This window comes from Loxodonta africana, chromosome 3 (genome assembly GCF_030014295.1).
Source record: "Loxodonta africana isolate mLoxAfr1 chromosome 3, mLoxAfr1.hap2, whole genome shotgun sequence".
Lineage (NCBI taxonomy): Eukaryota > Metazoa > Chordata > Mammalia > Proboscidea > Elephantidae > Loxodonta > Loxodonta africana.
The window spans coordinates 120787515-120803666 of record NC_087344.1 but is presented as its reverse complement, the minus strand read 5'-3'; the positions used below and the strand labels follow the sequence as shown (position 1 = coordinate 120803666).

The 16152-nt window shown below is 37.7% G+C and overlaps 1 protein-coding gene across 4 annotated transcripts in view; it reads right to left on the bottom strand.

The window, feature by feature from the left end:
• NEXN (nexilin F-actin binding protein) overlaps nt 1-16152 on the bottom strand; it is a 68820-nt gene that overhangs the window by 13792 nt on the left and 38876 nt on the right. For all 4 annotated transcript variants that reach the window (XM_010591172.2, XM_064282149.1, XM_064282150.1 and 1 more), the window contains 3 exons: nt 15821-15997; nt 5352-5540; nt 747-944 (listed from right to left, as the gene is read on the bottom strand). In XM_010591172.2, coding sequence (XP_010589474.1) covers nt 747-944; nt 5352-5540; nt 15821-15997 — 564 coding nt within the window. The remainder of the gene's footprint in view (nt 1-746; nt 945-5351; nt 5541-15820; nt 15998-16152) is intronic.

Here is a 16152-nt window from a genome sequence, read left to right as displayed (position 1 = left end):
CAGGAAGTGAGAAATGGGCTGCTAAGAACCCATCCTGAGCAGTCAGAAAAGCAACAGGAGGCAGGACATCACTTACAAAATAAATGCAATGCCCTTCTCAGCTTGGGGTCCTGTGTGGCTGCACAGGTTGCATTTCCATGAAGCTAGCCCTGTATATTCCATATTTGTGTGTGTGAGCATGTGTCTGTGTGTGTGTATTTAATTCATTTCAATACTAGAGAAAGCATACTAAGATTTAATTCAACAGTATCAAAATTTCGTCTTAGAATAATTTAGTAAATTATTCAAAGATTTGCCAAACTCCAATGTTCCTATTAGCATCCATATTATTCTTGTAGTTTTATTTTGATTAAATTTATCGGCTTAATTCTACTTGTCTCAAGTAAAATAAGCATAAATGGGTACATTATATACTGTAGAACAGTAGTTCTCAGTCATGGTGTATCCATACGTAATTGTGAGATGTATTTAAAAAAGAAATATTTGCTTTAGATAGTGTGGTAAGACCTCAGTCACTTGCAATCTTGTTATGCTTTTTTAAGCTAGCAAGGAAGGAATACAGTGATAGCAGGCTAGAATGTGCACACAACTATGCTAAAACCTGTACCAGGGAAATGCCTCATACGAGTATGTTGCATATGCTTTACGTGAATGATAATACAAGGTTACTGTAAGGCAATATATGTAAAATGCTTAGTTTAATAAATATTTGTGGAACCTAAATGGGTGTTTCTTAAAAATCTTACCTCTCCCATTTCTTGTCTCAGTTGTTCAAATTCTTGTTTCTCCATTTCTAGCTTATGCTTCCGCTCCTCCTCTGTTCGCCGTTTGTCTTCTTCCATTTTTTGTTTTAATAATTGTTCAAAATTAATTTCTAGTTTTCCCGGTGTAAGAGATTCTTGAGAGATTGTTTTATACATCTCTGGGGAGTCATCATCTATTACCTGTTTAAAATAATTCTTTTATTACTCTTGCCAGAATTATACATACTAACAAGGTAATGGAAACCCTGGTGGCATAGTGGCTAAGTGCTACAGCTGCTAACCAAAAGGACGGCAGTTTAAGTCCACCAGACGCTCCTTGGAAACTCTATAGGGCAGTTCTACTCTGTCCTATAGGGTCTCTATGAGTCGGAATCAACTCGACGGCAGTGGGTTTTGGCTTTTTTGGTAACAAGGTAATACTTCTTGTAGAAAGTGGGATTACTTAATAGAAAAGTTCCACATTCAACTAAAAATCAGGAGATCTAAATTCTCCTCAAAAATATAAAGCAATAAACAAGGGAGGAATTATTAGAAAATGCAAAACTGAGGTTTTTTGTATTTACAGAGGAAATGTATCCATCTAGTCTACATTCCCTTGAACATAAAGAACACTGACTTTATTTATGCTATGAGTAATTTGAATTAGACCTTAAGATTTTCTAATATTGAGAACATTTTTATAATTGCATTAAAATTAATCTTCACATTGGCAATCAAAATAGAGCATTTCAGTTAAATCCTGGTCTTACCTGAATGAGTCAGGTGACCCATCATGATTCCTTCATAATCAGGCAAAAATCAGTCTTAATGCTATGATTTTATTGTACTGAATTATTTGCTATCAGGCTAATTTTACAGAAATAATAATAGTTAATACTTACTGAGAGCGTACTTTGTACCAGGTACAGTTCTAAGCACTGTAGTGATTATTTAATCCTGTAATCCTACGAAGTAGATATTATTAACATCCACACTTTACAGAGGAGGAAACTAAGGCATTGAAAAGCAACTTGTCCAAAGTCAACATAAACAGTAAGTGGTGAAGCTGGGATTGAAAACCTCAAGAATCTTTTTTTTTTTAATAAGTTAAACTGTCTTTTTGTAATTTCAAGAAAACTATTTGACCATGCCATCTAGCTGTGATTTTGGGCAAGTTATCTCATCTTTCTTAAATCTGAGCTTCCTTATCTGTGACAACTTTCATAGAGTTGTCATGAGGATTAAATAAAGTTTAAAACATTTAGCAGAGTGCCTGATACCATGGTAAGCTCGCAGATGGTGATTTTATTATTATATTATCATCTGCATAAAGGCAATTACTAAATTGCAAATAGAAACTTTGCTTTTAAGTTGCTGATTTGGAATACATTTTACCATAGGAAACAATGAGCTAATTCTGTTTTCTGACCCCCTGAAGGCATATTACACATAAACCTCTGGCCTGAATTGTGACCCTGTGGCTAAAACAGCGGTGAATGAGAGAGACGAGCGGTAATTATTTATATATATTATATATATATGTATAAAATGAAATTAACATATTTTACACAAATAACGAGTCTTTCTATGTTTATTTGCTACCATGCTCTCCCCCTGCAGGGTATTTTTGAAAGCACACAATGCTTATTTTTTTAAATAAAAAACCTGTTGCCATGGAGTTGATTCCGACTCATTAAAAAAAAAAAAAAAACCATTGCTGTCAGGTCCATTTTGACTTATAGTGTCCGTATAGGACAGAGTAGAACTGCCCCATAGGATTTCCAAGAAGCTCCTGGTGGATTTGAACTGCAACCTTTTGGTTAGCAGCCATAGCTCTTATCCACTACACCACCAGGGTTAGCGATCCCATAGGACAGAGTAAAACTGTGCCATAGGGTTTCCAAGGAGCAGCTGGTGGATTGGAACTGCCAACCTTATAACCTGTTGTGGTCGAGTCTATTCCGACTCATAGCGAACCTTATGTTTCTACATACTTAAAAAAAAAAAAAAGGCATAGCAGTGCTTATGACAATACGTGGAGGCGGAGGGAGTGGTTGGCAAACAAAAGTAGAAGGTACATGTTATTTCAATAAAAATATGGTAGTGTACTTGGCCCTGAATAAGAAAACAACATAAATGAAGGAAGCTTCTTTTTCCTGTCCTGATACATAAATGTCTCTAGGACATTTTTAAATAGATGAAACTTGGTTTTGGTTTAATGCAATTTCCCCTCTCTGCACTTTTCCTCCTAATGAATCATGGTAAAAAGGCAATTTAGTAGAGTGAAAAATTGGAGGCAGGTTGGTATTAAAATCTGCCCCCAGGATTAGGTTTCCTAATCTTCACAGCTATTCTCTTCTACCACTTCTGAAAATGTTCTCTAAAAATTAAATGCTTTCACAATGTTTACAGGGTTTCTAGGTAGGAACCATTTGTGAATCAGGGGTTACCTAATACACACACAAAAAACAAAACCTGTTGCCCTCAAGTCCATTCCAGCTCATAGTGACCCCACAGGACACAGGAGAACTGCCCCATAAGGCTTCAAAGAAGCAACTGGTGGATTTGGTTAGCAGTCAGCAGCCCTTAACCACTATGCTACCAGGGTTTCCAATATACACAAGATAGTTTTAATTTCACTTATTTCACAAATATTTATTGGAGGTCTGTTATGCTAGGCATTGTACCACGTGCTTGATAAACAAAAGAGAATCTCACTGAGAAAGACAGCCAATAAGTAATAACAATACAGGCAGTCCCTGGGTTACAAATGAGATCTGTTCCTAACTATGTCTTTAAGAATTTGTAGGTAAGTCGGAACAGGTGCATATGGTTCTTATTTATCCTTTAGTGCAAGAGCAGAGCCCTGGTGGTACAGTGATTAAGCGCTCAGCCACTAACCAAAAGGTGGAGGTGGTTCGAACCCACGAGCCACTCCGCAGGAGACAGATATGGCGGTCTGCTTCCATAAAGATTTATAGCCTTGGAAGCCCTATGGAACAGTTCTACTCTGCCCTATAGGGTCACAATGAGTCGGAATCAGCTCGACGGCAATGGGTTTGGTTTTTAGTTTTATTCAGTGCAAGAAAAGGCTAGAGGACTTTTCAATGATTTAAAACCTGCACCTGCAGCTAGTAAAGGTGATTATGATCAAGAATTTCTTGCAAGTAGGGGCTGGTTCAATCATTCAAAGTGAGGGCAAATTTATATAACATTAAAGAGCAAATATTATTTGTAAATCTGACGTTCATAATCCAGGGACTTACTGTACAGCATTAGTGCTAGGCTGAGAGAGTACTAAGTGCTATGAGAATACACAGAAAAAGCATCTGTCTTCAAGTTGTGTCATCTGTAAAAGCTTCCCAAAGAAAACTGAATGGATGAACAGGGGATACAAGAGCATAAGGAAAGAAGAGAGCAACATGTTTCAGGCAGCATTTGTGAAGGCACAAGAAGTGAAAGCACAGCACTTTGAAGAGATAAAAAGAAATTTAGTACGCCTGGTACAAAGGTGGCAGGTAAAGGAAGAATCAAGAAATTAAGCTGGATAATATACAAAGGCAAAATTATAAAGGAATGCATTTTTTAAAGTTTTTGGATTTTTGCTTAAAGGGAATGGAAAGATATTAAAGCAAAATATGGTAGTAACAATGTAACAATGCAAGTAAATTACCTTTTTTTTTTTTTTGTAAAGATCACTCCTGGCTTTACAGAGAAGAATGAATTATAGGTAAGAAAGCAAGTTAATTAGGAGTTGGGCCCAGGCAATGCATAACAGTAACCTGGATTATAGTAGTGGCAGTGGGAAATGGAGAAAAACTGATAGATTGTAGAATGATTTAAGAGGTAGAATAAATGAGATTTAGTGACTGGATGTGAGGCATGAATGAGAAAGTGGAGGTGTTTAAGGCTCTGTTTTGAGCATCTGCATGGGGTGATGAGGTCAAACACTTGAGGCTCACTGAGAAGTAGGAGGAAAACCGGGTTATGATATCACTGAAGCCAATTAAAATGTTTCAAGAAGAAGATGGACTGTTCAAGTGTCAGACTGCTTGAAAATAAAGTCTGTTAGATAACTGTACATTTTACAAACATAAAAATAGTGTAGTGTAGGAAATATAACTTTGTGGCATAATTAATTTGGTATCAATATCCAGGAGTGATGAGTGAGTATTTTGTAGAGTTAAATAATTGTGGTTAAATGACTTTGGTCATTTAATATATTCTGGATAGGATGAAAATTGAAAACAAGGAAAAGCAGGAAGGAAAGACTGAGGGAGACAAAAGAGGAGAGGGGAGGGACGGAAGCTCCCTGCTTCTCTATAGATACTAAATTCTGGAAAACATGTCTTCCCAAAGAAGGAAGACAATATTCAATCATCTATGCCAGAGATGGCAATTTAATTAGAACCTTCTCAGAACTGCATTGAAGCAAACACCTTCAACTGACTGGCATTATGCCATAGAAGAATTTAAAATTTATTTGCTATTCCTACTCTTGGCAAAATCCCAGAAACAACAGGGTATTCCCCAAGGTCTAATGATTTCTATTAACATTCTAAAAAGCTGAATCCTAATGGGGCATTCTCCAATTAGGTTCTGTCTTACCATGCTCCTCCTTGCTTCAGCAAATGCCTTCTTTTCTTCCTCAATTCTTCTTCTGGCTTCTTCTTCTGCTTTTCTTTTTTCGTCTTCTCTCCTCTGCCTTTCTATTTCTTCAAAACTGAGTTTGAGTTTACCAGGGCGGTATTCTTTAAAAAATTTTTCTGTGTCTTGGTTTTCCTCCTCTTCCTTTACCTAACAAAGACACTATTAATTACTAAAAACTGAGAATCATCAAAGACAAGAATGAATTACAAATCAAAGGCACAGAATTATTCACCTCATACAGGAGTGTTTTTAGCCCTTAATATGCTAGACCAAAATCTTCCTTTTAAGGTCTTACATGATAAAGTCTTGTATGATTAAGTGTTCAAATTTGGAGAAATTCCAAAGATTTACTCAAGTTAAATAAAACTTCTCAAGCAAGTCAAAATTTTTAAATAGATAAGATGGAGGATTAAAAAATAAAGAAGTCATTTAAGAGTTCCCTTAAATATTAACTCTCCCAGAATAAACAAAAAGCTATATATACTTAACCACTGGTGGCATAGTGGTTAAGTGCCACAGCTGCTAACCAAAGGGTCAGAAGTTCAAACCCACGAGGCACTCCTTGGAAACTCTATGGGGAAGTTCTACTCTGTCCCATATGGTCGCTATGAGTTGGAATCAACTCGACAGCAACAGGTTTTTTTTGAAATATATATAAATAATTTAAATTGAGGTTCAGGTATACTTACCAATAGTTTATTTCATAGTAAAAAAGGTTTTCATTTTGTAATTTTCATGGAATTTTTACTATGAACTATGGTGCTTTTCCATATATTAATCAGATAAAAGATTATTATCTGGAACTAAAACCAAAATAACCAAACCCTACTTTGCATAAAATTCAAATTTTATAATTTTATTAATTAAAATTTTAATGCAATATTAACCAAAATGTGTGATTTTATTAATTAATGATACTTCTGTTTCTTTTTTCATTAAATTGAACCACCAGTGATACCTGAAATGTATAGGTACTGTACAAGTATAATTATCCAAAAGTAATAAAATTTTGAAACAAATATGTATAGAAAATTAAAATTTTAGAGATATAATTCTTAGAATATCAGTAATCAGAGCTGATCAAGAAAGTTCTGGTAACTTTTAAAATTATAGATGTTCACTTTTAAAATTCTTTTAATGAGATTGGAATCAGTGTTCTATTATTTCTGGTTTTATTTTGTATCAATAGATCTATTAATATCATAATAACAATAAGCATATTTAAAGCACTTAATATATACCAGGCTCTATTTTAAGCGCTTTTTAAGTATTAACCCTTTTAATCTTTATAACAACCTTAAAAGTAGGCACTATTGTTTTCACCATTTCACAGCTGAGAAATTAAGACAGAGAGAGCTAATTAATATGCACAGTTAATAAATGGTATACTCATTGGTGTAGTGTCAATTCCAAGTCAGGGCAACCCTATGGGACAGAGCAGAACTGCCCCATAGGGTTTCTAAGGAGCGGCTGCTGGATTCGAACTGCTGACCTTTTGATTAGCAGCCAAGCTCTTAACCAATGCGACATCAGGGCTCTGAGAAATAAATGGTAGATCCAAGAATTATCTGAACCTAAGAAGTCTGGACTCAAAATCTATAGTCATAACCACTATGCTGTATGCACATATATATACAGATACACAAACTCGCATGGCAAACTGCATATTCCATAGTTATTTTGATATGTTCAAACATTTGAAAAGCTGAACTGAAACACTAAGTGTACACTTATTATTAGACTTGAAAGTGTGCTGCACTCATGCCATTATATACAGTGCAGGCTGAACTAACAGATGAAGAGAAACCAGGTTCAATGAGTAATCATTTCACATATTTATAACAATTTATAGGAGCCCTGGTGGTGCAGTGATTTAGAGCTCTGCTACTAACCAAAAGGTCAGCACTTAAAATCCAACAGCCGCTCCTTGGAAACCCTGTGAGGCAGTTCTACTCTGTCCTATGGGGGCACTATGAGTCAGAATCGACTCAACAACAATGGGCTTTTTAATAAGAATTTATAAGACAAAAAATGAATTTTTAGGCATATTGGGTAAAATGTCCCCAAAAGGAAACGAGAAAACAATATAGATGCATTTTATGTATGCAATATGAATACATTTTTGAAATCAGGCCCTTTTCTATAGAAAGTCTCAAATTTATAGGGATGAATTTAGATTCATTCTAATGAATGTAGAAAAACCAGCTACCTTCCATAGTATTAAATAAAAAGTTAAAAAATGTTTTTACTGAAAATAATTCACCATGACCAAGTAGAATTCACACCAGGTATGCAGGGATGGTTCAACATTAGAAAAACAATCAATGTAATCCATCGCATAAATAAAACATATGACAAGAACCACATGATCTTATCAATTGATACAGAAAAGACATTTGACAAAGTTCAACACGCATTCACGATAAAAACTCTCGGCAAAATAGGAATAGAAGGGAAGTTCCTCAACATAATAAAAGGCATTTATACAAAGCCAACAGCCAACATCATCCTAAATGGAGAGAGTTTGAAAGCATTCCCTTGAGAATGGGAACCAGAAAAGGATATCCTTCATCACCACTCTTATTCAATATTGTGCTGAAGGTCCTAGCCAGAGCAATTAGGCTAGAAAAAGAAATAAAGGGCATCCAAATTGGTAAGGAAGAAGTAAAAGTATCTCTTTTGGCAGATGATATGATCTTATACACAGAAAACCTGAAAGAATCCACAAGACAATTATTGAAACTAATACAAGATTTCAGCAAAGTATCAGAATACAAGATAAACACACAAAAATCAGTAGGATTCCTCTACACCAACAAAGAGAACTTCAAATAGGAAATCACCAAATCAAAACCATTTACAATAGTCCTCAAGAAGATAAAATAGGAATAAACCTAACCAAAGACATAAAAGACCTATACAAAGAAAACTACAAGACACTACTGCAAGAAACCAAAAGAGACCTACATAAGTGGAAAAACATACCTTGCTCATGGATAGGAAGACTCAACATTGTGAAAATGTCTATTCTACCCAAAGCAATCTACAGATACAATGCAATCCCGATTCAAATTCCAATGGCATTTTTTAATGAGATGGAAAAACAAATCGCCAACTTCATATGGAAAGGGGAGAGGGCCCAGACAAGTAAGTATTACTGAAGAACAACAAAGTGGGAGGCCTCACACTACCTGATTTGAGAACCTATTATACGGCCACAGTAGTCAAAACAGCCTGGTACTGGTACAACAACAGATACATAGACCAATGGAACAGAATCGAGAGTCTAGATGTAAATTCATCCATCTATGAGCAGCTGATATTTGACAAAGACCCAAAGTCCATTAACTGGGGAAAAGACACTCTTTAATAAATGGTGCTGGCATAACTGGATATCAATCTGCAAAAAATGAAACAAGACTCATACCTCACACCGTGCACAAAGACGAACTTGAAATGGATCAAAGACCTAAATATAAAATCTAAAATGATAAAGATCATGGAAGAAAAAATAAGGACAACTCTAGGAGCCCTAATATGTGGCATAAACAATACAAAACATTACTAACAATGCACAAACACCAGAAGAGAAACTAGATAACTGGGAGCTCATAAAAATCAAACACTTATGCTCCTCAAAAGACTTCATCGAAAGAGTAAAAAGACAACCTACAGACTGGGAAAAAAAAATTGGCTAAGACAAATCTGATCAACATCTAATGTCTAAAATCTGTAAGACAGTATAAAACCTCAACAACAAAAAGACACAATTTAAAAAAAATGGTTAAGGGATATGAACAGCCACTTCAAAGAAGACATTCAGGCAGCTAACAGATACATGAGAAAATGCTCATGACCATTAGCTATTAGAGAAATGCAAATCAAAACTACAATGAGATACCATCTCACTCCAACAAGGCTAACATTAATCCAAAAAACACAAAATAATAAATGCTGGAGAGGTTGTGGAGAGCCTGGAACACTTATACACTGCTGGTGGGAATGTAAAATGGTACAACCACTTTGGAAATCGATTTGGTGTTTCCTTAAAAAGCTAAAAATAGAATTACCATAGAATCCAGGAATCCCACTCCTTGGACTATATCCTAGAGAAATAAGAGCTGTCACACAAACAGATACATGAATATCAGAGTTCACTGCAGCACCATTCATAATAGCAAAAAGATGAAACAACCTAGGTGCCCAACAATGGACGAATGGATAGACAAATTATGGTATATTCACGCAACGGAATACATGCGCAATGATAAAGAACAACAATGAATCCAAGAACAGCTCATAACGTGGAGGAACCTGGAAGGGGTTAAAAAATAATTATGCTGAGTGAAATTAGTCAGTTGTAAAAGGACAAATATTGTATAAGACCACTATCATAAGAACTCAAGAAAGGGTTTAAACAGAAGAAAACCTCCTTTGATGGTTAGGAGGGTAAGGAGGTGAAGAGAGGGGTATTCACTAACTAGGTAGTAGACAAGAATTATCTTAGGTGAAGGCAAGGACAACACACAATACAGGGGAGGTCAGCACAACTGGACTAAACCAAAAGCTAAGAAGCTTCCTGAATACAACCAAACACTTCAAGGGACAGAGCAGCAGGGCCAGGGGTCTGGGGACTATGGTTTCAGGGGACTTCTAGGTCAACTGGCATAACAAATTCTATTAAAATATTCTGCATCCCACGTTGGTGAGTGGTGTCTGGAGTCTTAAAAGCTAGCAAGTGGCCGTCTAAGATACATCAATTGGTCCCTACCCACCTGGAGCAAAAGAGAATGAAGAACATCAAAGACACAAGGAAAATATGAGCCCAAAAGACAGAAAGGGCCACATAAACCAGAGACTTCATCAGCCTGAAACCAGAAGAACAAGATGGTGCCAGGCTACCACCGATGACTGCCCTGACAGGGAACACAACAGAGTCCCTGACGGAACAGGAGAAAAGTGGGGTGCGGAACTCAAATTCTAGTAAAAAGATCAGACTTAATGGTCTGACTAAGACTGGAGGGACTCCAGAAGACATGGCCCCCAGACTCTCTGTTAGCCCAGAACTGAAACCATTCCCGAAGCCAACTCTTCAGACAAAGATTAGACTGGACTATATAAAACGATACTTATGAAGAGAGTGCTTCTTAGTTCAAGTAGATACATGACACTAAGTGGGTAGCTCCTGTCTGGAGGTGAGATGAGAAGGCAAAAAGGGACAGGAGCTGGTTGAATGGACATGGGAAATCCAGGGTGGAAAGGAGGAGTGTGTTGTCACATTATAGGGAGAGCAACTAGGGTCACATAACAATGTATGTATACATTTTTGTACACTTGAACCGTAAACTTTCACTTAAAGCACAGTAAAAAAAAATTAATTAAAAAAATGTTTTTACTGAGAACCTACAGACTGGGAAAAATTTTTGGCTATGACAAACCCAACAAATGTCTAATATCTAAGATCTATAGGAAAATCCAACACCGCTACAACAAAAAGATAATCCAATTAAAAAATAGGCAAAGGATATGAACAGACACTTCACCAAAGAAGACATTCAGGCAGCTAACAGACACATGAGGAAATGCTGGCGATCACTAGCCATTAGAGAGATGCCGTTAGATCACGACTATAATGAGATACCATCTCAAACTGACATTACTGGCTTGAAACAAAAAAAAAAAAAACAGAAAATAACAAATGTTAGAGAGGCTACAGGAAGATTGGAACTTTACGCACTGCTGGTGGGAATGCAAAATGGCACAACCATTTTGGAAAACGATATGACACTTCCCTAAAAAGCTAGGAGTATTACCATAAGATGCAGCAATCCCACTCCTGGAAATATATCTGGAGAAATACCCGCTGCCGTTGAGTCGATTCCAACTCATAGCGACCCTATAGGACACAGTAGAACTGCCCCGTATGGTTTCCGAGGAGCACCTGGTGGGTTCGAACTGCCGACCTTTTGGTTAGCAGCCATAGCTCTTAACCACTATGCTACCAGGGTTTCCTCTGGAGAAATAAGAGCCAACATACAAATAGACAAATGCACACCCATGTTCATTGCAGCATTATTCACAAAGCAAAAAGATGGAAACAACCTAAATGCCCATTGACAGATGAATGGATAAACTATGATACATACACACAATGGAATACTATGCAAGGATAAAGAACAACAATGAATCTGCAAAACATCTCACGACACGAATGAACCAGGGGGTATTATGCTGAGTAAAATAAGTCAATCACAAAAGGACAAATATTGTATGAGGCCAAGATTATAAAAACTCATGAAAAGGTCTACACACAAAAAGAAACAATCTTTGGTGATTACAAGGGAGGGGAGGAGTGGCGATGTAAAACATTAACTAGACAGTAGATAAGTGGTAACTTTCGTGAAGGGTAAGACAGCTTGCAATACAGGGGAAGCCAGTACAACTTCACTGAAGCAAGGTCATGGAAGCTTCATGTTATTGCTGTCAAGTGCCGTCGACGTCGAGGCAGCTTCAACTCATAGCGACCCCACGTACCACAGATCGAAACACTGCCCAGTCCTACGCCATGCTCACAATCATTATGCTTGAGCCCACTGTTGCAGCCATTGTGTCAATCCATCTTGTTGATTGTCTTCCTCTTTTTCGCTGACCCTGTACTTTACCAGGCATGATGTCCTTTTCCAGGGACCGATGCCTCCTGATAACATGTCCAAAGTATGTAAGACGAAGTCTCGCTATCCTTGCCTCTAAGGAGCATTCTGTTGTAGCTCTTCCAAGGCAGACCTGTTCATTCTTTTGGCAGTCCATGGAATATTCAATATTCTTCGCCAACACCACAATTCAAAGGCATCAGTTCTTCTTCGGTCTTCCTTCTTCATTGTCCAGCTTTTGCATGCATATGATGCAATTGAAAATATCATGGCTTAGCGCAGACGCACCTTAGTCTTCAAGATGACGTTTTGCTTTTTAACACTTCAAAGAGGTCTTTTGCAGCACATTTGCCCAATGCAACACATCTTTTGATTTCTTGACTGCTGCTTGCATGGGTGTTGTTTGTGGATCTAAGTAGGATGAAATCCTTGACAACTTCAATCTTTTCTCTGTTTATCATGATGTTGCTTACTGGTCCAGTTGTTAGGATGTTTGTTTTCTTTATGTTGAGGTGTAATCCATACTGAAGGCTGTAGTCTTTGATCTTCATCAGTAAGTGCTTCAAGGCTTCTTCACTTTCAACAAGGAAGGCTGTGTCATCTGCATAACGCAGCTTGTTAATGAGTCTTCCTCCAATCCTGATGCTTTGTACTTCTTCATATAGTACAGCTTCTCTGATTATTTGCTCAGCCTACAGACTGAATAGGTATGGTGAAATGATACAACCTTCATGCACACCTTTCCTGACTTTAAATCATGCAGTATCCCCTTGTTCTGTTTGAACAACTACTTCTTGATCTATATACAGGTTCCTCATGAGCACAATTAAGTGTTCTGGAATTCCCATTTATCACAATGTTATCCATAATTTGTTATGATCCACACAGTTGAATGCCTTTGCACAGTCAATAAAACACAAGTAAACATCTTTCTGGTATTTTCTACTTTCAGCCAGGATCCATCTGACATCAGGAATGATAACCCTGGTTCCACATCCTCTTCTGAATCCGGCCTGAATTTCTGGCAGTTTCCTGTCGATATATTGCTGCAGCCACTTTTGAATGATCTTCAGCAAAATTTTACTTGTGTGTGATATTAATAATATTGTTTGATAATTTCTGCATTTGGTTGGATCACCTTTCTTGGGAATAGGCATAAATATGGATCTCTTCCAGTCAGTTGACCAGGTAGCTGTCTTCCAAATTTCTTGGCATAGACGAGTGAGCACTTCGAGTGCTGCATCCTTTGTTGAAACATCTCAATTGATATTCCGTCAGTTCCTGAAGGCTTATTTTTCACCAATGCCTTCAGTGCAGCTTGGACTTCTTCCTTTAGTACCATCGGTTCCTGATCATATGCTACCTCTTGAAATGGTTGAATGTCGACCAATTCTTTTTGGTATAATGACACTGTGTATTCCTTCCATCTTCTTTTGATGCTTTCTGCCTCGTTTAATATTTTCCCCAAAGAATCCTTCACTATTGCAGCTCAAAGCTTGAATTTTTTTCTTCAGTTCTTTCAGCTTGAAATATGCTGAGCATGTTCTTCTCTTTTGGGTTTCTATCTCCAGCTCTTTGCACATGTCATTATAATACTTTACTTTGTCTTCTCAAGTCGCCCTTTGAAATCTTCTGTTCAGCTCTTTTACTTCATCATTTCTTCCTTTTGCTTTAGCTACTTGACGTTCAAGAGCAAGTTTGAGAGTCTCTTCTCACATCCATCTTGGCCTTTTCTTTCTTTCCTGTCTTTTCAATGACCTCTTGCTTTCTTCATGTATGATGTCATTCCACAACTCGTCTGGTCTTCAGTCATTAGTATTCAATGAGTCAAATCTATTCCTGAGATGGTTTCCAAATTCAGTTGGGATATACTCAAGGTCATATTTTGACTCTCGTGGACTAGTTCTAATTTGTTTCAGTTTCAATTTGCACTTTCTTAGGAGCAATTGATGGTCTGTTCCGCAGTCAACCCCTGGCCTTGTTAGGACTGATGATATTGAACTTTTCCATTGTCTCTTCCCACAGACGTAGTCGATTTGATTCCTGTGTATTCCATCTGGTGAGGTCCACGTGTACAGTTGCCATTTATGTTGGTTAAAAAAGGTATTTGCAATGAAGAAGTCATTGGTCTTGCCAAATTGCGATCTCAGGCATCGTTTCTATCACCAAGGCCATATTTTCCAACTACTGTTCTTTCTTTGTTTCCAACTTTTGCATTCCAATCTCCAGTGATTATCAATTCATCCTGATTGCATATTCCATCAATTTTAGACTGCAGAAGTTGGTGAATATCTTTAATTTTTTCATCTTTGGCCTTAGTGGTTGGTGTGTAAATTTGTGTGTAGGCATATGGATATTATTACTGATAGCATTGTACTTCAGGATAGATCTTGAAATGTTCTTTTTGACAATGAATGCAACACCATTCCTCTTCAAGTTATCATTCCCAGAATAGTAGACCATATGATTGTCCAATTCAAATGGCCAATACCAGTCCATTTCACCTCATTAATGCCTAGAATATCAATGTTTATGCATTCTGTTTCATTTTTGACAATTTCCAATTTTCTTAGATTCATATTTCATACTTTCCACATTCCGATTATTACTAATGGATGTCTGCAGTTGTTTCTTCTCATTTTGAGTTGTGCTACATCAGGAAATTAAAAGCTTGACTCCATCCACCTAATTAAGGTCAACTCTACTTTAAGGAGGCAGCTCTTCCCCAGTCATGTTTTGAGTGCCTTCCAACCTGGGGGGCTCATCTTCTGGCACTATATCAGACAATGTTGCTCTGCTATTCATAAGGTTTTCACTGGTTAATTCTTTTCAGAAGTAGTCTTCCGGGTCCTTCTTAGTCTGTCTTAGTCTGGAAGCTCAGCTGAAACCTGTCTGCCATGGGTGACCCACTGGTATCTGAATACTGGTGGCATAGTTTCTGGCATCACAGCAACATGCAAGTCCCCACAGTACGACAAACTGACAGACATGTGGAGGTGAAGCTTCACAGACACATCCAAACTCCCTGACAGACCAGACTACTGGGCTGAGGGCTGGGGACCATGGTCTCAGGGAACATCTAGCTCAAATGGCATAACATAATTTATAAGGAAAATGTTCTACATCCTACTTTGTTGAGTACTGTCTGGGGTCTTAAAAGCTTGTGAGCGGCCATATAAGATATTCCACCGGTCCGCCTCATCTGGAGCAAGGGAACATGAGGAAAACCAAAGACACCAGGGAAAGGTTAGTCCAAAGAACTAATGGACCACAACTACCACAGCCTCCACCACTCTGAGTCCAGCACAACTAGATGATGCCCAACTACCACCACCAACTGCTTTGACAGGGATCACAATAGAGGGTCCTGGACAGAGATGGGGAAAAACGTGGAACAAAATTCCAACTCACAAAAAAAGACCAGACTTACTGGTCTGACGGAGACTGGAGAAACCCTGAGAGTATGGCCCATGGACACCCTTTTAACTCAGTACTGAAGTCAGTCCTGAGGTTCCCCCCTCAGCCAAAGATTAGACAGGCCCATAAAACAACAGGAGACTAAATGGGCACACCAGCCCAGGGGCAAAGGACGAGAAGGCAAAAGGGGACAGGAAAGCTGATAATGGGGAACCCAAGGCTGAGAAGGGGCGAATGTTGCTACATTGTGGGGTTGGCAACTGATGTCACAAAACAATATGTGTATTAATTGTTTAATGAGAAGCTAATTTGCTATGTAAACCTTCATCTAAAGCACAATTTAAAAAAAAAATGTCTTACCATTTGCCTCCTTGCTTCTTCAAAAGCTCGTTTCTCTTCTTCTAAACGTTGTCTCGCTTCCTTTTCAGCTTGCCTCTTTCGGTTTTCTTGTCTTTGTCTTTCCAATTCTTCAAAAGTTAGTTTCAATTTTCCAGGAGAAAATGATTCCTTTTTTGCCTCACTTTCTATTTCATCATCCTAAGAAAACATAAAAACCTATCTGTTAATCATAAGGGGAAATGCTGCTAACTAACTTAACTAAACTGCTTAGATTTGTTCCTTAAAAAAATTTACAATGACCTCGGTTTTAAAAGCTAGCAAGCAGCCGTCTAAGAGTCATCAATTGGCCCCAA